The sequence below is a fragment of the Peromyscus californicus genome, unplaced genomic scaffold (genome assembly GCF_007827085.1).
Source record: "Peromyscus californicus insignis strain IS unplaced genomic scaffold, ASM782708v3 Scaffold_4__1_contigs__length_199733344, whole genome shotgun sequence".
Taxonomy (NCBI): Eukaryota; Metazoa; Chordata; class Mammalia; order Rodentia; family Cricetidae; genus Peromyscus; species Peromyscus californicus.
The window spans coordinates 21,172,979-21,196,204 of record NW_026294562.1 but is presented as its reverse complement, the minus strand read 5'-3'; the positions used below and the strand labels follow the sequence as shown (position 1 = coordinate 21,196,204).

Genomic DNA, 23,226 nt, shown 5'->3' with positions numbered 1-23,226 from the left:
GTACACACAAAATAAAAATCTAAATCTCATGGAAGAAGTGGAGGTTGATTTAGAACAGGCGTTCTGACCTAAAGCTGCTCACCTTAGTTCTACTTCCGGTGCTTATCATCACTTCTCCAGCACCTTTGGCCTGGTGGAGAACCTCCAACAAGTCTTCTCCTTACGTCCTGCCCAGCTTGTCATTTGCACGGCTTTGCCCAAATGCATCACATTATCTGCAGCTGCTCAGACCCCTTCAGATCTACTTCTAGCCTCCTCTACTTCCCCACCCAGGTCAACCCCCCATTCCCATCCTTACCTTCAGCGGTGAACCTCAGAACAACACAGGTATTCTCCTGGCTCATCCCTTCCTTTACACCACTGAGTCCTTTGCAGGTAAATGACTCTTCCAATGGTCATGCTCTTTAAGACTGTCTTATTCAAGGTGGCATCCTAGGCGCTCTATCACCTTCAGACCTTTCCTAACCTTCACACAGCCTGGACTCTCACCACCTCCCGAGTTCTCTTGTTGCCTTCACCATCTACAATCACCCCAACGGGGTCTTGCCTCTTCCCACTTCCATGTCTCTTCCTGGACACCTACCTGGGTGGCCGTACACTTGCATCCTTATGCCAGTATCCGTTACAGTCACATCTAAGGTACTAAAGCTTTCACATCTTCCCCACTGAAGCTAACTTCCGTTGACCTGACTAAACTAACCCCAACTGAATCACTTGTATCTCTCTACACTCTCCTCTGTCTGAACTTCACGGTTTGTCCTGCAGTAATAATGACTTAGACTGAGACGCTGTAAGTTCAACAACAACAACATAGCCAGTTAAAATGCCCCTGCAAGTCTTTTTTTTTTAAAAAAAAACTTGAAAACTCTATTCACATTTAGCGAACTTTGAAAGCGAAAATCGTTTAAAACAAGTATTTCAAGTAATTTATAGACCCCACTTGACTGGATATAGGCCTGTTCGTTAAAATTATACCGAGTAGTTCATTTTACTCTGAAACCAAGAAGCTGGGGATAAACCAATAGGCTTCCCTCTATGGTATAGAATCTATATGTACCAACAGGCTTCCTTCTATGGTACAGAATCTATGTACCACAGGCTTCCTTCTATGGTACAGAATCTGTATGTACCAACAGGCTTCCCTCTATGGTATAGAATCTATACCTAGTTTTCTAACCAAAGTATTCAGGCAAGAAAATATCAGTAGCGAGCCAAATCTGCACTAACCAAGCTATATGGCTAAAGGAATTCACATGCATAGGTGTTGAGCAAGGAAACTAATTAGTTTAAAAAACCAAAGAGGTGGATAAGGATCTTAAAACTAGTTAAAAGTGGTGATGAAAACCAAAAAGCACAAACAGGACTGGAGAAATTAACCAGATTTTATCACCATCAGTTCTCTCCATTCGTATATGTTGCTGCTCCGCAGGCTGGAGAGGTGACATTTGCATTTTACAATGACAACAATGAAGATGACCAGGCACCAATTGTTACTTCTAGACTCAGAGAGCCCCTTCAGCTGCCTTAGTGTCTTACCTACTGAGGAGACCTGTGTCAAATTTCCTAGAAAAAGCAACAAATTCTAGACAAAGCTAGTGCACTGCCAATCACAGGAAAGACAGGCACAGGGGAGAAAGAGTGCTGATGGGGTGCTGACAGTGGTTCAAAGCTTATCTATAAAGAACAGTAAAAAGACAGAACAGCTTTTAAAAGAAATCCTATTATACCATTCCTTCCACTTTCCAGTACAATGTTGTTTTTTTCAAAATACAAATGAGGCGGGTGTGGCAATTAGACCTGAAATGTTAAAACCCTTCAGTTCAGGAGTCAGCAATCTCTGGCCTGCTGGCTACTTCTGTAGTGTGTCACAACATGGCCATGGACTATAGCTGTCTGCATTGTTCGAGAATGCCTGTTGTCACACAAAGTGTACAGGTCTTCAGCATAAACTCATGTACTATGTGACCCCAGACAACTGCTCAGCCCTGAGTTATCTAACAGTGGGATGAATTCAATCACCTATCTCTCGGCAGGCAGGCTGATGATGACAAGTTATCTTATCCCTCACACTTTGGTTCATGTTTCAAAAAGGAAAGAAAGCAAGCATCCAAGGGAAATACATTTAATTTTTTATTACTTTTTTAAAAATCCAGCTTCAGGTAAATTAACAGACTAGATTAGAACCTCAGTTGTATCTGATACATTATATACTGGATTTCTATTACTAAAAAGCCAGTTGGAATACGCCTACACAAACCCAGAGCGTATACAAAATGGAAGTGATATGGGCAATCACCGTGTCTTCCCACCTTTTGACTGTCGTGCTCTGTGGGGATCTGCAGGTTCAAGGTGAACAAGATGAGAAGCCCAATGACGTTTTTATAGAAAACTCTGCTGTCCTTCAGACAACCCTTTTCCTTCTTACATTTAGCTCTTACAGCACTTACAACCTCCAAAGAGCCTAGACTGACGGGGTGAGGGCAAGCACAGACTGCGCCTGCCTAGTCCACTAGAACTTCATTGTTAGCTTCTTTTACAGCAGCTGTGAAGGAACTTTTGACCTTTGCACACGGCACACATGGCTCCAGGAGGAACACTAATTCAGGAAACCTTCAGGCATGCTCACTGGAAAGGACTAGCACTTGCCCTCACCTGGACTGTAAGTCATACCGAATGTCTTCAAGTGTGTGCCACCCTTCTGTTCTTCCTTGTCTATAAAACTAGTCTAGTACTAAGTACACTTTCAAACAATCCTACATTTCCACTCCTCTGATCTCTTTTAACGCCTTGACTGCTAAAATATAGCTTAACTACAGAATTTTACATAATAGAAAACATGAACATCTGTGCTTCTGTAAATTAATACTCCTATTGCATGTTCCAATAAACCAATAGAATGAAGCACTAAGAAATGCTGAAATCTAAATTAAAACCCAGATGGAACTGCAGTGTACAGGTTTCTACATAAGGCTTTTGCCCCTAGAACTCATGTACAGAAGCCCTTCAGTATGTAACTACTCCTGAACAAATTACACTAATACACTTTTTCCTTTTTACATTTGTAAAAATTCAGGAAGTTTAAAAATAACATCTGCAAGACATTTGGCATAAAGTGATTAGTAGACATTTAGGACACAAATGCTTTATCAAAATGAGCACAATTTGTGGATAAACCCTTAAATCAAGTGGCTTTTGGAAGAACTGGAATTTGCAGCAACCACCTTTAGAAAAAGGACGACCCACCACCAGTGGGAAACACCAGAGCATCCCAGCCACGAGGTTCAGAGAGTACAAGACAATGATTCTAAGGGCATGGGGTTTCTCTGCAAACCAACACAGTCTGGAAGCCTAGACAGTATACTAGCACACTGGAGGTCCCTCTAGCCAGGTCAGTTCTACTCTTTCAAAACCTACTCTTGCACTTGGAGACCAGCATAGGATGTCAATTTCTAATGTAGTTAATTTTCAGGAAACATGCTTAAAGATACAAAGTATATTCTTAGTTTTTGATAGTATTCAAAGTGTCAGCTGACAAACTAAGCAGATGTTAGTAAATTAAAGATACAACATTAATGGAGTACAAAAGCTTCGCCTTCCAATTAACTTAGATATTGTTTGAATGATTCTATTAACTAAGAACTAGGGAGAACTAAGCCACCTGTGACCTATATCTTTTTCAATATATACATTTATATTGCCCCTCTGTGAAGTTATAAACCAATCAATACAAGTCTTTTTATAAATGAGCTTTCGAAGTAATTTATATTCACTTTAACGTATTTAAAATATTTGAAAATTACTTTTCATTGTAGACTTCAAAGAACTCCAGAGCTCTCAACCTAGCAGAAAAAATAGGTGCACCTGAAACAGCCATGTTCTCTGAAAACACTACATATTACCTCCAAGATTATGAGAAAAAATATTTTATTAAGACAAAAATTCACTATCTAGTTATATATATTCCATCAGACAAAAAGTGTTTTGCTTCATTTTAAAGAGTGATAGAGTGTCATACAGCAGAGGGTAGTGCTGAACTCACTCTGTAGCTGAGGTTAACTGGACTTCTGATATCTTCCTGCCTCTACCTGCTGAATGCTGTGACTGCAAACATGTCCTATCACACCCAGTTTATGCAGTGTGGGGGATCGAACCAAGGCTTTGTGTAAGCCAGGCAAGCACTCTACTGAGCTACACTCCAACCTGTAGACTAAGTGTTCTTATATTAAAAATACTTTATATGTTTAAAAGTTACATGATATAAACAAATAGAGCCTTTTAGTTTAAGATCATAAGGGCAGGTGAGAAAGATAAAATGTTAACAATTAGTAGGTGACATCGAACCTGAGATTCTGGCTTGAAGATGACTGACCACAGTTCATCACTTAAGGTTAAGAATCTAAACACCCTAAAGATGTCACATGCCTCAGTTAAAAACACAGAGTCCATCGATTTAAAAAATTTCTCATGTAACTATAAATGCATGAGTTTTGTTAAAGTTTAATACAGATGATTTGAGTCTTTCTAAAAACACCAATATACAGTATAGATTTGGGTATCTGCAGAGCAAAGTACTGAATCAGAAACTCAATAGTTCTAGGAAAACTTCACAATATGAGCAGATCCAGAAATTTTTGTGCAAATTAAAATAATTTGAGATTTCTATAGCCTTCATTTGTTCAGCCACTGAATGAGCTAACACTGTTAGCTTAGCCACTCATATTCCCTTCTATTTCACATGGCACAGCAATCCAATCAATGTTTATTTAGATTTGTATGTCACAATCTCATATAACGGGTTTATCACTCATAGTTTATCTGTAACTATCCATAGACAGGCTTCTGGACTTGCTTCTTCTTCTTCTTTTTTTTGGAACAATCTTACAGAGTAGCACATAACTCACAGAGTGGCCTATAACTTACTCTGTAGTCCAGTCCTTAAATTCATTACAACATTCTGTCTTAGCTTCCCTGGAGCTGGGATTATAGGCATAAACTACCATACCTGGCTCTGTGTTTGGGAATTTAAAGTGTGGGTCCTCTGTATTTGAAAAGTATACTTTATAGTGCATCAAAAAAATAATAATGGCATTCTATAATATTGCCTTTTGAGCAGGTACCTCCAAATTATAAACACATCTACTGTCACAAAACAATTTGGTCAGGAAATTTTATTTGAACATCTTAAAGCAATAATGCTTTAGATGTTACTTAAATGTCCCAGACAGGATTAACAAAATTAAATGTTTCTAAATTACAAATTTAGCTCCAGTAGGAGTTTCATAAAAGAAGAAAACAACCCCCTCCCAAAAGAAGTATGACACACACATTTTGAAGAAACCCCAATGTTTCATGCAATGGTAGGCAAGATGTAAAAGGCCACCCAAACCCACACATTTCTACAGCAATCATCATCCCAAAGAAGTCTTCCAGTCATCTGTACATCCAAATGCGTCCACGAGCCTACACCTACACGACATTATTAATGGTATATACACTTATGCCCCCCTTATTTTTTAATAATTTCTTATGTAAAGCCTTCATTGAAACCCCAAAAAAAGATGTAAGACTAACTTGGGGGGAGGGAGGGAAAGATAATCACTTTAGACATTCAGTTAAAATGTAATTTATCTAAATCTCCAAATGTTTAATAAAAACAAGTATCTTCTCCATTTAACACTTTGCTTTCTAACTGTACAGTAAATTGCATTATAGAGAATACACCTCTATTTTCATACTGTATTTTCTTTGGATGGAACTGAGATATAACTAGTTAATTTTAAGATAAATAAATGAGGTTGATCCAACTAAGATTAAGATGACAGCAGATATATTCCATGCAGAATTTAATAGTTTTTAATTTTGTTTAAAAAAAAAAAGATGCAATTGAGTGAAGGGACGAACAACAGCAGGTCAGAAAGAACCCAGGTTCAGTATATAAAAATGTCCCACAATAGATCAACAATGGCAGTAAAAATAAGAGAAAAAATAATCTTTCTGGAACATCATTTTTCAATAACATAGAAACACCAAGTGCCAGGAAGATTTCTACTCATGGAATTCTAGCATCCACGTTTCCCTCTAGTTCTTTTATTGAAACAAATGCTTTAAATAAACTATTTGTCCTCTTCACTGAAGAGAGCTGGTCTATTTCATCTTTAATGAGCTAGTTTGGGGAAGATTAGCCATGTACTGTAGTAATGCCTACTGCATAAAATCCAAGCATTTGCTGTGAACAGTTGGAGAAAGCAGTCAGTAAGAACCTAGGATCAATGGAAATAGATGTTACTTTAAGCCATCCATGAAAGAGACCCACGAAGTACCCAGTGTTCAGCCCAAATCTCTTCTTGCGCTTATTCTTCTTTTCTGTGCAAGTTCCACCCTCATGAAAGAGAAACTGATCCGAAGTTCCAGGTTGTCTCAGGTGTCTAGTCAATTTTCACATTAGTATAGATTTTTCGAACAAAGGCACTTGTTCCCATGTAACCAATTGCTCCTGCAAAAATAAAATAATGTATTTTGAAACAAATAGAGTAGGATCAGAGTCTGCCATTTACAAATATTAAATGTTCTCTGTTCTAGAGAGTTCTATTCCTTTTTCAGGGTAATAATGTCTTTATGTTAGTATTCTCTCTGAATTTCTTAAATGCTATTATTTGTTTTGCAAAGCATCTGTTATAGTCAAACCTCACTTGTTATTTAGAATTAAATCACAATTATTACTTGTATGGTCAGTAATTGTGGAATTAAAATGCAGCTCACAAAAGAAAGAGTGACTTGGTAACGACAAACCCAACCCATTAAAGCAATACTTTTTTTTTTTTTTTTTTTTTTTGAGACACAATCTTGCTATGTAGCCCAAGCTGTCCTTGAATTCTGGAACCTTCTGCCTCAGCCTACTGGGTGCTGGTATTAGAAGTGTGAATGATCAAAAAAAAAAAAAGAAGTGTGAATGATCATTCATGACAATATCCAGATGTTGTAATATCCAAAAACTTACAGAGCAATAAGAAGTAGAAAGGGGACCGGGCGGTGGTGGCGCACGCCTTTAATCCCAGCACTCGGGAGGCAGAGCCAGGCGGATCTCTGTGAGTTCGAGGCCAGCCTGGGCTACCAAGTAAGTTCCAGGAAAAGGCGCAAAGCTACACAGAGAAACCCTGTCTCGAAAAACCAAAAAAAAAAAAAAAAAAAAAAAAAGAAGTAGAAAGGGAGGCTTTGGGGATTGAGAGAAGCATGACCCCATGGTGTTATAACTCTAGAGAAAGATACTTTCTGGTGTCTCCTTTTTCTATATAAGTTATAAAAGCTGTAGAGTTGGCAGAAAGGATTACATACTTCAGGGAATGGACAAAAGAGACAAGTAAGTGGGTCAGGAGCTTTAAACTGTTGGCTTCAAACAAAAAATCTCAAATGGGGATCAAAATTTCAGAACAGGGCATGTTGTTAATGAAATATTTACCTTCTGTGTCTAAGAGCACCCAGCACATGAAAGTTACTCAATGATTATTTGTTGAGTAAGTTGAATGAACGGATGAATGAATAAACAAACTAAATAGTCTTCATAGACAAATATCTGGGACCTTTTCTTTCTTTCTTTCTTTTTTTCTTTCTTTCTTTCTTTCTTTCTTTCTTTCTTTCTTTCTTTCTTTCTTTCTTTCTTTCTTTCTTTCTTTCTTTCTTTCTTTCTTTTTTTAAACTTAGAGCCTTTTAGAATAGCTGATCAATGACCATTCTTCACTGGATTCCTTAAAAATTTTTAAATTACATCTTCCATGAGTTAATTGATAGTACACACACACACACAAATCTAACTAATCACTTTTCTCTAACAGTACTAGGGATTGAACCCAAAGTTTTTTTACAAGTTAGACAAGCACTCTGAGCTACACCCCCAACCATGAACCGATTAGTATTCACCAAACTGGTCTATCTCAAGGTAACAAAACAGATGAGGAAAAGATGACTCTGTTCATAAACAAATCTATGCTAATAAACAGGAATAAGTGTTACAATATTATAACAGCCAATGAATAACTATCAATGGCTTCTAACTTCCCACACATCACATGCCTCCCAATAAAAACCTACAACTATCTGTTGAAGGTTACTGTAGCTTGAACTGCTATTTCACAGGCAGTATGGAGGAGTGGAGAGGAACACGGGAAACATCTCAGGGATACGATCAGCCAAACCATGTGAAAAACTAAATCGGTATGCTGCACTCACTGTCAGTAACCTGTGCTGCTGCTAGACACCAGTATCTGCAGCAACATTCCAAGAACCGTCTAAGCAGAAATCATTCAGGCAACACCTTACACCCACCGACATTATAATCCTTTCCACTGATCACATACTTTAAAATGCCAATTCTCAACTGCATGCGGTACCACACACACTTGTAACCCCAGCTACCCAGGAGGCTGAGGCAGGAGGATCACTTGAGTCTAGAAGTTTAAGACTAGACTGAACAACACAGAAAGACAATATCAAAACAAGGCAATTCCCAACATGAATGAGAAACTAATCACAGTTAATTCTGTGGTCTGCAGTTATCATTAGAACAGCTACAAAAACAGAAATTAAACAACAGATCAGATTTTAAGGGAGAGTCAAAAAGACTGAAGACAAACTTTTGGATTCACCTTGGTGTTCCTGATAGAGCAACAGAACGGATTCCTTAATTTCTATTTAATTGTTATTGGGTGAGGCATGAATGGAGGTCAGAGAACAACTCTGTGGAATCAGTTCTCTGGATCCAGTTTTCAGGGGTCCAGGAATCCAACTCAGGCTTGTCAGGCTTGAGCAGAAAAGATTTTACCCACGGAACCACCCTGCCAGCCCAGAATTTCTTAATTTCTAATTACAGTGTTTCCTGAGTCTGAGATGCTGAAAATTTTTCTCATGAAGTTCCAATAATTTAAAAACTTACCACACATTATCCCCAAGGCTGTGCTAAATACCGCCATATATCCAAAGTAAAATGATGTTTGAAATAAGCCATACATCCTGCAATACAATAAAGTAATATTCAATACATACAGTTTACTTTCAATCTGATGCTTTACACTTTATCATTTAAAGGCAGTTTACTAGGTAACACATGAGAGAAAAACTCCACTTACTTTGTTTTGAAAAAATAGTAGTAAAAGGAATACATGTAAACATAGATTGCAGTTGATGCAGCAGAGAGAAAACTTGTCCATTGCCTGGAAAAAAAAAATGAAAAAGGATTATGTCTTTGAAAGGAATAGCACTCAAAATTTAAAGGCAAAGAATTTTACAAAAAAACATCCTTTAAAATTCTACATGCTTAAAAACAAATCCTTGTACCTGATGCTTAAATATTAACAAAGAGCCTAGGGAACTAGAAACGCCAGAGTCTTGTCACATTCTCTGAGGGACTTTAAATAAACCAATTCTCCCATTCAGACTTAAGTTTAAAACAAAGATGCTTCCTCACAAACCCAGCATCAAGCACTTTGCAGAAATATTTCAAATAGGACAAAAAAAACTTGGATTGATACCATTTTCCTATAAAATTTTCATTATATTTACAACTAGAGGGAAAAAAATCCCTCTACTATCTTTCTTATTCATTCATTTTATTTTTGGGTCAGAGTATTACTCTGTAGCCAAGTGTCTCCCCAGGGATAGGGTTACAAGTGTGCATTGCCATCCCCAGCTCCTCTATCATCTTAAACAGCAAAATTTCTGTGGAAATTCTTTCCTCAGCTTAACAGGCTTCAAAGGCAAACTTAAGATACTAGGATCCTGCCTGGGTGTGGTGGCACAGAACTTTAATCCCAGTACTTGGGAGGCAGAGGCAGGTGGATATCTGTAAGTTTGAGGACAGCCTGGTCTATATAGCGAGTTCCAGAGCTACATAAGAGATCCTGTCTCAAAAGACAAAAAAAAAAAGGTATTAGGCTTCCGAGAGGTTGCACCTGCAAGTACTTACCACCTATAATCCTCTGCATTTAGCAGGAAGTACGTGCACACGATGGTCACACAGACAGTCACTATGCACAGGATGACCAGCACCAGCATCATGAAGCCGTAGACATAGTAGATCTTATATGCCCAGAAAGACGTGAAGATGAAGTACCTGAGGAGAACACGAGGACAGCCTTGAAGCTTCCTCTCTCTCTTAGCTCTCACTCTGACTTCACTTAAAGCTTGTTATCATCTTTCTAGTAATTTCCAACAGTTTCTCTTAACTCCTAGTTATTAAATTCTCAAAATATTTTTGTGGTTTGTTTTTTAAAGAACAAATTCTTCTGGAGGCATTTATCGCTGAGCAAAATGACTAAATTAGAAATTTAAACAAGTTAAAATGTGGAAAATGAGAATCTACATTCATAAAATAAAGTCAATTCCTTCATTCTTCCATTTTTTAAGATGAAACACTACTCAAGTAATATATTTCACATTTTAGAAAACATTCTGTTAAACAGAAAAATAAGTGATAAACTGAGAAAAATACAGAATTAGGAAAAAGCCCAGAAGTCAAGGTCTAAAGGAGACTGACACTGTCTTCAGAGACAGTGGGAGAAAGGAAGAGTAGTAATACTCTTCCTTAAGAAGAAAAAAGGAGAACCTCTTTAAATCCATTCATTATTCAAGTCATCCTTAACGGAGAACAGGGTCTTCTAGCTCTTTTTACAACATTCCTGCTTTGTAATTCATTTATTCAATCACATGCCTGCATGGTTCAACAACGATTTACAGATCCCTTGTCACATAGGAAAGTGACATAGGAAGGTTTGGAGGGAAGAGAAGGGGGAATGATGTAATTATATTACAATCTCAAAAAATAAAAAAGCTTTTTTTTTTTTTTTTTTTTTTAAAGTAAGCAAGCAAGCAGTAAAGATCAGCACTGTAAGGAAACATCACTACTCTCCAGGAGATCGCTGGCTGGTAGGAAACCCTGGCAGTAAGACAACCCTGACCCCTGATGTGCACTATACCCAGCAAGTGCGAGGAGTGATTCCTCTGGTACAACTAGATGAAGGAGTGAAAACAGGAGAAGGCTCGTGAGTGAGGCGGGGAGCAGGAGAAAGACTTGTGATGGATAACACCAGGAGCAGAGGACTGGTTCTAAGTAAAGGAACTCAGTAAGTAAAACAAAGAAAACCACAGAGATTGCTCAGAGTTTAAAAGCACTGGCTGCTCCTGCAGAGGACCTGAGTTTGATTTCCAGCACCCACATGACAGCTCACAACCTCGTAACTCCAGTTCCACGGGATCTGACACCCTCTTCAGGCCTCCATAGGCACCAGTCATGCACATGGTGCACACATAATGAATGTAGGCAAGTACTCATACACATAAATCTAAAAACAAAACAAAAGAAAAAACCCTCAAAATGTTCAGCATGGCTATAACGTCAACAAAAGGGCAAGAGCTAAGAGAATCAACATGATCAGTTCATTCTATAAACAACCCAGCTGGTCACATCATGAAAGTAGTAGCATTTCATCACATTGAGATTCAAACTCCTTAGTGAAAAATGACACAAAGAGACTGAAAGGTTAAAACATAGAAACAAAATAAATACAAATAAAATAAGCCTAGACTGACAGGTTAAAAATGCCATTCCAGGAGGACAGGATATGAGAAAACCAAAACAGACATGACTTGAAAGAGCAGAGGAGTCTAATGGAGAGAGGGCCGAGGGAGCAGGAGTAAGTGGTCAAGTCAGAGTGAGGACTATCAGCTGCAGGTAGAGTTCCTGAACTGGCTTTATTAAACAAGTCAGAGTGACCCACTCCAATCTCCTTCTAAGACCCACCAAGGCTTGCAGTATACTCACAGCTAACACGTGATGAAAGACAACTACCTATTTATATATTTATACACACGAGTTGTGCTGGTTATGCTTTTTGTCAACTTGACACAAGCTAGAATAATCTGGGGAGAGGGACCTCAACTGAGAAAATGCCTCCATCAGAGTGGCTTGTAGACAAGTCAGTGGGGTATTTTCTTGTTTAATGGTGGACTTGAGAAGGCCCAGACCACGCAGGCAGTGCCATCCCTGGGCAGCTGGTGTCGGGCTGTATAGGAGAACAAGCTGAGCAAGCCACAGGAATAAGTCAGTAAGAGGTTTCCTCTACAGTCTCTGCATCAGCTCTTGCCTCCAGGTTCCTGCCTTGACTTCCCTTCATGATGTACTGTGACTTGGAATCCCTAACCCTCGAAGTTAAATAAAATTATTCATTTTAAAAAGTTAGCAACCTCAGTACTTCATTATAGCAGTACAAAATTGACTCCAGAGAGACTGCCTTGTCTGATGATTCCACACCAATCCAGCATGTTCAAATTCTTAAATTCTTCAAAACATGAAAACATTGCCCAAACTTACATTTCAATAAAGATTGAGCCAAAAGGTAAAATTCCTCCCAGGCAAACAATAACTGCAGGCTCCATAAACCTGGAAAACATTAGAATTAACAGAGTACTTTTAGCATGATTTTCATAATATATATATATATATATATATAAATCCCAATAATAAAAAGGTGATGTTTAATACTTTAAAAATCATCCCAATGAATAAAGACACATGAATAAAAAGAAAAACCAAAATCCAAAAGAGGCATAAAAATGTAAGACTTCAAATTAGTCATCAGTTGAAATCAATATTCTTTTCAGCATTAAAGCCTGAGTAAAGTATTTAAGGAACACAAATTGTTGTTACTGCAGAACAAGAAACACATTAAGTATTTATTCCGTTTACCAGTTTTCAGTAACTTCTGAGAACTCTGTAGGTATCTACTTACAGAAATTCAAAGGAGAGAGAGAGAAAGGAAAAGAGAACAAAGTTGAGACCCTTATCTGAAACAAATTTACATAAACTAACCTTGCCATTTCTTTACCCGCTTTCTTCTTGGCTCTAATTCTTTTCCAAAAATTCAACAATCAAGGTATTGTCAATTTTGCTTTACAATAGGGCAAAGAAAGACTAAAAAATACAACGCAAACTTCATCCCTTCTCCCAGCCAACATTCACTGAGTGACAATCATCAATTCTCTATCTGGAATGTGTCTCTAACTTCCTGTTCTCCTTCCAGCAAGCATGGCAGCTCTCAAAGCCTTCCCTCCCTTTGTGTCTCAGGGAGACATGGCTCCCCGCTCCCGCCCCCATCCTCTCACTGACTCCTCAACATCCCTCCACACAGAACTTCCTATACTTTATCTGTCTGCTGACCTACATCAGGTGCCACTAATTAGACTGCTGGCCAGCAGATGCAAACTGGGGGGGGGGGGGGGGGGGGGGGGGGATAGAGAGAAAAAACAAACTTAAAAGTCATTTACTATAATCTTCCTTGTTTTATAGAACACCAAGGTTCTGAGATTAAAACGGATCTATTCCAGGTAACCATCCAATAAAAGCCAGATCTAGTACTCAGATTTTGGTTCCCATATGATTAAAAAACAACAAGAAAATGAAGCCACACACCAGCCTCCCTATACCTAAAAGACCTATCTCTGGTAAACAAAGCATGTGTTGTTCACACCTCTCCTCACTAACCCTACTTCCCAAAGAGCTTCTGTGCTTCCTGACTAGGCTTTTCCTTCCTCTCTCTCTAGTAATAAGCTGAACATGAGTAATTAATGAGCCCTAGTATCTAATACTGATTTAGGGGAAAAGCAGCTTAAAAAATGGACTCAAAACTCTTCAGTCCAAAGTTTCTTAGACACCAATCTAACAAAGAAAAGCACACAACAATTCCTAAAACTAGAATATGTTACTCTCCCCTAAATCAAAGCTCTTAGACTGGGAATCATACAACTGAATGCGTAGGTTGTGAAAACTTCAGCAAGAGTAAAAGATTTCTGAACATTCAATAACCAAAAATTAATTCAAAATCGAGCATACATGAACCCAAGGTGTTTCTGGCAGTGCTCGCCCGTGTCACACTGTAGAACTTCACTGACGCCTTGGTCCTGAACACTTGCATGTGTATGCCTTGATGCCATGCAGCACTGACCAATGCTATCTGAAACACAGCTCTGATTCGAGCTACTGTGTTACAAACTGCAATGTTTACTATCCCTACAAAGTTTGCTGCTTATAGAAACGAAACGGTTTAATGATAGAAAATAAAGACTTTTAATACTTTTCCTATTATTTCTTAGCGGAGAAGTATCAAATTAATATATTTCTGGATTATTTTGTGTTCAAATATTTCATTACAAGTGGTCTCAATTCATTTATCAACTGGTGGATTTATGTGGGAATAAATGGGCCAATATTTAGAATAAAGTATCTGGAAAGAAAAAAATTATAAACAAGTAGTTGAAAGATTTTTCTATAATTCAGAGGGTTTCAGATTTTGCTGGTGATACAGTCTCTGCTGTAACTATTGCTCTGTCAACTCTGATGCTGGAGAGTAAAAGAAGCCATAAGTAGTAAGTGAAGACTGGATATGGCTGTGTTCCAATAAAACTTTATTTACAAAAACAGGCAACAATAGCTGAGCAGTGGTGCCACACGGCCTTTAATCCCAGCACTCAGTCTACAGAGTCAGTTCCAGGATGGCCAGGGCTACACAATCTCCAAAAAAAACAAAACAACCAAAAAAAAAAAAAAAAAAAAACAACAACAACAACCAACCAACCAACCAAGCAAACAAAAAAACCCAACAACAAAAACAGGCCAACAGCCACATCTGACCTGCAGGCTTAAAAAACTGTTAAAGCTTTACTTCCCACCCACCTCCATACACTAGTACATTTATCAAAGTTTTGACATATGAACGGCACCAATATTCAGAAAACAAAATAAAGACATAGCTTACTATATTCTTTACAATGTAGGCTGATGGCAAAAATTAAAATGAACCAACTCTTACACTTAAAACAGTTGTTTGCATAAAAGCAAGCTGCTTCTAAAGTTATGCGTACACAACAGCCTTAAAAACTTAATACACTACGACAACAACCAAATGAGCTTTAGCGTTCTCTTTACCATTTTTTCTCCGGGATAGGACGAGGCACAGCATTGACACGACAAGGGAAGTTGGGCTGACCTGACAGATTCCGGCCAAGTATTGTACCAACAAGATTTAGAGGAAGAATAACAAAAAAACAGATGCAACAAACGGCCACCTGTAAATTAAATAGAAATGTGTGTGGTTACTCAGAGAACAAAAACACTAATTAGAACAAGTAAGAGAGACACCTGAAAATTCAAACACACTTTAATTACAGAGAAAACATTAAGTTCTAAGGAGTAAAATGGTACAAGGAATGCACTACTGGTAACGGGAAAAAATGCTCACACTGAATCACACAAACACTGAACTGTTCCCTCCCCACCTTTAGCTCCCACTGTCCCTAACCTTCCACACTGTCCCTAATCAAGTACGTTTTAGATCTCTTTCCCTGTCAGCTGACATGCTTTTAACATGTCTACCCCGTATCTTTCATTATTATAACCAAGTTATTTGGTTTTACTTTATTGAGCATTCCAACCAATGGATCCTATAATCCAGGTACTGCCAACTCACAGATCTAAAAACCCTGTTTATTGTGTCCAGAGAGTTTCAACATGCTAGTTCATAACTCTCCATCCTATTTCTTGGGTTATTTCAGTTCTATAAAGAGATACTCGCCTTGAAATGAAAAATGTGCTACAGAAAGCTAGCCTTTCTAGAAAAAGACACTATAAAAAAAAGCTACAGGTCAGCATTTCTCATAAATACAGATATAAACCAAATCTTGCAAATGGAGCTTTAGTAAAGAAATACAGGACTAACTTAAGACCAGTGCTGGTCACCACCATCTCAAAAGATGCAAGAAAAAGCTGCTGTAAAACCCAACATCCATTTCCAACAGAAACTCCTAACAAACCAGGAACAGCAGGGCTTTATCAACCTGAAGGAAAGCATCTAAGACACAAAGCTGAATACCCTCCCCAACCTGGCCACGCCTGTGCTTGACATGTCCACTCAAACATTTCACTTTAAAGCAGTGTGTACCCAGGGTTACCGTATAAGGCAGTTTAATGAAGGAGGAAATCCCCATGCCCGCCATCTCCATCCGTACCCATCTATGGCTGTGCAGCCACCAGGAGCCACTCCAGAAGTGCTGCAGCCAACAGAGGGTGCTGTGTGCACATAAAACCTCTCACATTTTCTCAGGGTTTCAGAAATGGAACTACACAATTTCTAAAAGACAACATACAAGCACAGCTTGCTGCTGTTTAGTCTGGCAAAAGACTCTCTCTATAGGATAGTTATAAGGACAAACTAAAAAAGGGGGAAGAAAACCTATCAATGCACTGCTCTTCAAAATTAGTAACTTTGCCTTAAATAGAAACTCTTGAGAAAATTAAAAGATAAGCCATAAAATAGGAGAATATTACTGCAAAAATACTTTAAAGACATAGGACTTCTATCTACAATGTATAAAAAACTCCTCTCATCCAATAAGGTACACCCACTACAAAAATAAGGGCAGGTAGTTCAGTGGGTATAAGGTGCCTGCTGCCAATCCTGATGACCTGCATTTGATCCTGGATGATCCTTGACACGGTCTTCTTCCCACAAGCTGTCCTCTCTAAGCTTTACCTACACCTTGGGAGGAGCATGCCCCTCTCCCCACCACACACACACACACACACACACACACACACACACACACACACACACACACAGAAACAGCTGCCTGTGGTGGTTCATGCCTTTAATCCCAGCACTCAGGAAGTAGAGCCAGATGGATTTTTGTGAGTTCAAGGCCAGCCTGGTCTTCATAGTGAGTTCCAGGACAGCCAGGGCTGTGTAAAGAGGCTCTCTCTTGTCGGGGAGAAAAAGGAATAAAATAAAATAAAAGAGGCACAAAAGATTTTCACATTTATTAAAGAAGATGCATACACAAATAAGCAATCTACCCCCCCCCCCACACACACACACACATACACACACAAAGCCTTCAGTGTGACTGATAAGTCAACAAGTAAAATGTAGGACCACTACACCCTGACTGGACGGGCTAAACTGAAGAAGACTGACTGCATCAAGTGTTGGAACTGGTACAGAAAACTGTTTGTGTATGGGTGTTTTGCCTACATGCATGCCTATGCACCACTTGGAGAAACTCATTTTGATAGAAAGGGAGAAAAAAATACAAACAACAAACCCAATGAACAAAACCCCATCTTCACCACTAACAACACAAAACAGAAGAAATGTGACTGGGCCAATTACTACACAAAACCCTTGGGAGTTTACCTCTATGAAACAGATAATTATCCCCACTCCCCAATTTCTATTTAGTTCTTTTGAAAACTAAATACGATAATAGTTATGAAAACACCATGAACTACAAAATATGCTGCCCCCATCAGATTGAATCTCTTTAGATCTCAAACATCAATCAGATGAGCTCTTAGACACATACTCTTCAGCACTCCATAGTGTCAGAACTGAGAGCGTCTCTCAGTCTATGCAGTGTGTGCTGCTGCACTGTACCATCCCAATGCTCTGCAGCTGCTCAGAGCCTCATTACTATGACTCTGGTCACATTTCTTTATCTTGTCCAATAGGACGCCATGTTTACTTATGCTGTTGTGTTCTTCTAGTTTTCTAAAACCTACTCAAATTGGGAAATGATGGTGTTCTAGCCATTTTTTCTTTAATGAATTTCACACTAGCTCCTAATGCTAATTGCTTCCATCCTTTAAAAAATTAATAACCAATTCTAAAATTTTGTGCCTCATCAATATAAATGAATCCACCACATTTTGCAAAGTAGAATCTACTTTCTTTTTTCCCTAGAAAAAGAGATTTGGGTCCAGTTTCACAAACTTCTCTCTCTGCTCTGTAAGAAAACATGCACATGAGCAAAGACACTTTGGACTGAAGTAGCTGAGAACACCCACACAATCAAATATATAATCTGGCTTAAACCTCACTTCCTTCTCATCAAAGAATGCTCCCTTTCACTTTACTTGTACCAAAGTTATTTGATGAAAAAGAACAAGAATGGAACCACTCTTCTGTTCCAATTCTGATCCATGTTCTGAGGCTTTTGGAGTATTTTTAAAAAATGCATTTGTTTACCCTGTCTTTATTCAAGTCAGCTCAGGTAATGGAGGGTTTTTTTGTTTTGTTTTGTTTGTTTTATTTTTTGAGACAGGGTTTTTCTGTGCAACAGTCCTGGCTGTCCTGGAACTCAGAGATCTGCCTGCCTCTACCAGTCAAATGCTGTGTATGCCAACAGCACCCAGCTAAGGCAATGGAGCTTTTCTAGCAGTGTTTTCACAAATCTTCTCTCCTGGGTACATGTATCACTTGGGTATTCTGTACTCTTCTGACTGCTTTTAAGATGCAGCTTTCTAGTCCTCATCATAAAGTGCTATTACCTTCGTCTCCATCTTTTCACATGGTAATTTCTAATTATGTATCATGAGTTTCCCATTTTAGAACTTCAGTTCTCAAGTTAGTTTTTTTTTTTCCCCAGTTACGGTTCAGGCCTTGAGTCATGGTGTGAAATTGATTTCTAAAGCTTATGGCATATTTCTGACCATGCTCAATATTCCCCTCCTCAACTAAAACAAGGCCTCAAAATGACAAACTAACACAGACCACCCATTACCTTCTCAACTATTCTATCCCCTCAGAGACAAATCTTAGAGAATCCAGGATTTATGGGTGCATGCTGAGCTGAACATTGTTTAGAGTAGAAAGGTGATTAATTAGGTCTCATGATACTCTGCAATTTTTTAACTACAACTATGTTTCTTTCAAAGCCTCTACTACCAAATTTAGCATCTGAGACTTACAGCTCACACAAGATTTCATATTTACAATCCTTTCTCAGAACACCCTGGTAAACCTGTCCTGTCCCCATTCTCAAGTGATATGGTTTAGGTATGAAACATTCCCCCAAAAAGTCTCTTGTGGTTGAAGCTGTGGTTGGTCCCTAGCTGGTAGAGTTAACAATAACATGATCTAATCACCTTGATCATGAGAGCTCTGGTCCAATCAATACATCAGTCCACTAATGGATTAATAATTTGCTAGCAATGCTGATAGCTAAAAGGATGTAGTTCAGGGAAGAGTACTTGCCTAGCATTTATAAAGCCCTGGATTTGATCTCACTTTGATGTTTTGAAAGAAAATGGCCCCCAAAGCAAGTGGCACTATTAGGAGGTGTGGCCTTGTTGAAGTAGGTATGACCTTGTTGGAGAAAGTGTGTCACCACAGGGACAGGCTTTGAGGTCTCTTTTGCTCAAGCTTTGCTCATTGTGACACTCAGTCTACTTCCTGTTGTCTGCATATCAACATGAAGCAGCTCCTTCCCCAGCAGACCTTCCCCAGAACCATAATTGCCTGAACACCACCATGTCCCACCATGATGATAATGAACTAAACCTCTGAACTGTAAGAGAGCCACCGCAATTAAATGTTTTCCTTTATAAGTGTTGTCATGGTCATGGTGTCTCTTCACAACAATAGAAACCCTAACTAAGACATCCACCAAAGCAAAAACAAACAAAAAAACATCAAAACACTGTGTGATGAAATAGAAGAGAGGCAGGGCCTACTTGAAAGAAGCATGTCACTGGGGCATGTCCTTTGGTGCTATCTCCCTGGTTGCTCTGTTGCTACTTCCTGGCTGCCATAAAGCAAACAACTCTGTTCCATGACAACCTTCACCATGAGCTCTGCCTCACTACAGGTCTAGAAAACAGTATAGCTGGCTGACCATGGAAGGCTCTGAAGTCACCAACCAAAATAAATTCTTCCTCCCTTCAATTGTTTTCTCAGGTATTGTGATTAACTGTGATGGTCACTTTTAATTATCTACTTGAGACAATCTAGAATAACCTGAGAATAAAGTCTCCATGAGAGATTATCTAGATTACACTGGCCTGTGGGCATGTCTACAGCAGACTGTCTTGATTACACTGATTAAGGTAAGACCCACCCACTATGGGTGAAACAATTCCTTAGGTAGAACATTCTTTTTTTGTTTGTTTGTTTGTTCCATACAGGGATTCTCTGTATAACAGCTCTGGCTGTCCTGGAACTCCTTTGTAGACCAGGCTGGCCTAGAACTCACTAGAGATCTGCCTGCCACTGCCTCCCAAGTGCTGGGATTAAAGCATGTCCAGTGGTAGAGGATTCTTAACTGTACTAAATGCTAAATGTGGGGAAAGAGAGCTAGCGCTAGCATACATGCATTAATTAGTTCTCTGCTCTTGACCTTGGATATAACATGACCAGCTATTTGAAGTCCCTACCTCCTTGGCTTCCCCCACAATGATGGACGGTAACCTGGAACGTGAGCCAAATAAACCTCTTCTCTCTTAGCTGCTTTTGTCAGGATACATTATCATAGCAATGGGAACAGAACTAAGACACTAGTACATCAAGAAATTCATAGGACCAAAATCCCTGTGTGTAGATACTTAACTCATTAATGAACAAATTTACCAAAGAAAAAGGTTCAGCCTTCCCAAAAATCAATTTAATTTCAAGTATTCTCTCCCACTGTCTGTAGTATCACTGCCACAACATTCCAACTTCAGGGGCAGGTATTTATCTTGATGGTTTGACTCCAAATTTCTTTTAAATGGTTTCCTGCATCTTGTAAATATTCTCTTGAAGGACACTAGACTTTATAGTCTTACCATAAACTTCTACTAATGTTTATGAAACGTCTAGGACTGATTATTGTAAAACAAGTTTAATCTAATAATAAGTTTTGTGGTTCTTTATACAATCAGGTACACATGAATAGAAGCTGGAGTCCAAAGACAATGTACTTTCAATCCCACCTCAAGCTAGTCCTGATAACAGCAATATTTGGACTGAAATCCAGATTCCTGGTAAACAAAACTCCTTACTTACCTATTACTTTTAGAGAAGCAAGAAGCTTGAAGTCACTAAAGTTAGGTTAGCTGTCAGTTGTGGGAACTTCGTTAAGATGGAGAATTAGCATTGATGGCCCTCCAGAGAAAGGATTCATGATAATGAACTGGCAGAAAGAGCTAAAGCCTTGGGAAGAGCACACAGGAGGACCTCTAGACTGATTTTCAAACTAAGCTATTCAGTTAGTAGGGCATCTTGCTTCTCAGAAACACAGTGCCTATGGTCTAGATCAATAGTTCTCATCCTTCCTAATGCTGAGACCCTTTAATACAGTTCCTCATGTTGTGGTGACCCCCAAGCATAAAATTACTGTGTTGTTACTTAAATTTTACTACTGTTATGAATTGTAATGTAAATATTTGATGTGTAGGGTATCTGATATACGACCCCTGTGAAAGGGTCATTCAACCCCCAAGTGGAGTACCGATAATCTAGATGGTCCTCAGGGAAGTTATTTCCTCAGGGTCTGCACACACAATCTGTGGTCCAGAAGAGATCAAGGCTGCCCATCAGGCCAGCAGCAGAACTTACCATACAACATTAAAGTGTATCCAACATGGTACTGGGTTTAAAGGCATGAAGGGGTCATGGAAAGTACCTGAAGTTTGGCACTGTGTGTCAGGGTCAGGGTATCCCTGAAGAGAGCCAAGGAGAGGGCATTGGTGAAAACACAGTCCCACTGCTGTGGAAACCCCAGAATTGAAGGGGCCATGGAGAAAAGTTGAGGCTTAGCACTATGTGGTAGGGTTAAAGTCCCTAAAGAAGCCAGCAGAGGCCACTAGTATAGGTACAGCCTCAGTATTGAGCATACCAGAGACATTCACCAGAGAGAGCAATCAGCAAGTGTGGAATGGACCTGCCTGAGGCCACAAGACAAGCTGTGTGTGTGTGTGTGTGTGTGTGTGTGTGTGATAATGATGATGTGTGTTGGCAGGGTGGGTGGTGCTATCAGGGAAAGGAGGAAGTGGAACAGAGCTATAATCTCTAGATCACACCCCTAGCCCTTCCTCCCAGGTCCCCTTGATTAAACACTGGGAGCTTCCCTGTGACCTACCCAGTGGTTATTTAGGGTTCCCTTTCCCAAACCTAAGCAATAAAAGGGCAAATGTGTCCCAACAACACTCATGGACTCTCCAAGGTAAGTGGCCTAAAGTCTCATACTCTTATCATATCGTCCTGTGAACCAGTGAAATGCCTAAGTGGTGAGTGAATTCCCCTGATACACTGACTTTCAGCATGTGTGTGTGCATTCTGTGAAGGGCAGAGCTTTCCAGCTTGGAGCTGCCCAAGCCGTTTGTAGCCCATAAATTGTGAGTCACAGATTCTGGACACTGAGCTACAACATTTGATTTATACTGCTAGATTCAAGATTTTGCTTTCATCTGGTTGTTCCTATGCCCTGATTCTCTCTTTTTGGAACAAAAATAACATGATCTTGATTTTATGGGAGCCTACAGTTAAGAGATTGGGTTTTAAAGTGATGAATTTTTTAAAGAGAAAACTTTTAAAGGTATACTGTACTTTATATTATAATAGCAATAAGGTCTTGGGGAACAAGAAGGGAAAGGTTATGATTTAAAGTGATATATTTGTGTGTCAAAGATGACAAAGAGTAGAATCTGAGTAGAATTTCATTGCTAGCATCAGTTGATCACCTGACACACTTGGGAAGAACCAACCTCAACCGAAGAACTGTAACCATCAGACTGGCCTGTAGGTATACCCGTGGGGCATTTTCTTGATTGTTAATTGATGTAGACATGCCTAGACCATTGTAGACAGTTGGTCTTGGGATGTGTAAGAAAAATAGTTGAACATGAGCCCAGAAGCAAGGCAAGAAGTAGCACTCCTGCATGGTTACTGCTTTAAACTCCTACCTTGAGATCCTACTCTGGCTTTCCTTAATGATGGGTTATAATCTTAAAGTCAAATAAACCCTTTTTCCAAGTTGTTTTTGGTGTTCTTTTTTTTTTAAGTTTTTTTTAAAAGATTTATTTATTTATTATGCACACAGTGTTCTGTCTGCGTGCATGACTGCATGGCAGAAGAGGGCATCAGATCTCACTACAGATGGTTGTGAAACCAATCATGTGGTTGCTGGGAATTGAACTCAGAGCCTCTGGAAGAACAGCCAGTGTTCTTAACCTCTGAGCCATCTTCCCAGCCCTTGGTCAGTGTTTTATCATAGAAACAAAAAAGCAAACTAGAACACATCACCTTAATAAAACACTCATGCTTCTTGGTATTTTTTTTTCTCTAAAATAAATCCATTCATTCACTAGTTCTCTCCCTTATCTGATAAAAGCTGTAAAATCAACTTTTCACTTCACAGAATCAAGAAAATGTA

The 23,226-nt window shown here is 39.1% G+C and overlaps 1 protein-coding gene across 1 annotated transcript in view; it reads right to left on the bottom strand.

Annotated features, from left to right (window-relative positions):
* Positions 1-2,117: 2,117 nt before the first annotated feature.
* The window catches only part of Tm9sf3 (transmembrane 9 superfamily member 3), a 59,104-nt gene continuing 37,995 nt past the window's right edge, over positions 2,118-23,226 (bottom strand). Inside the window, exons 10-15 of the mRNA XM_052761713.1 lie at positions 14,969-15,108; positions 12,359-12,427; positions 9,956-10,102; positions 9,120-9,203; positions 8,927-9,003; positions 2,118-6,493 (exon numbers count right to left, since the gene is read on the bottom strand). Coding sequence (XP_052617673.1) covers positions 6,426-6,493; positions 8,927-9,003; positions 9,120-9,203; positions 9,956-10,102; positions 12,359-12,427; positions 14,969-15,108 — 585 coding nt within the window. The 3' untranslated portion in view covers positions 2,118-6,425. The remainder of the gene's footprint in view (positions 6,494-8,926; positions 9,004-9,119; positions 9,204-9,955; positions 10,103-12,358; positions 12,428-14,968; positions 15,109-23,226) is intronic.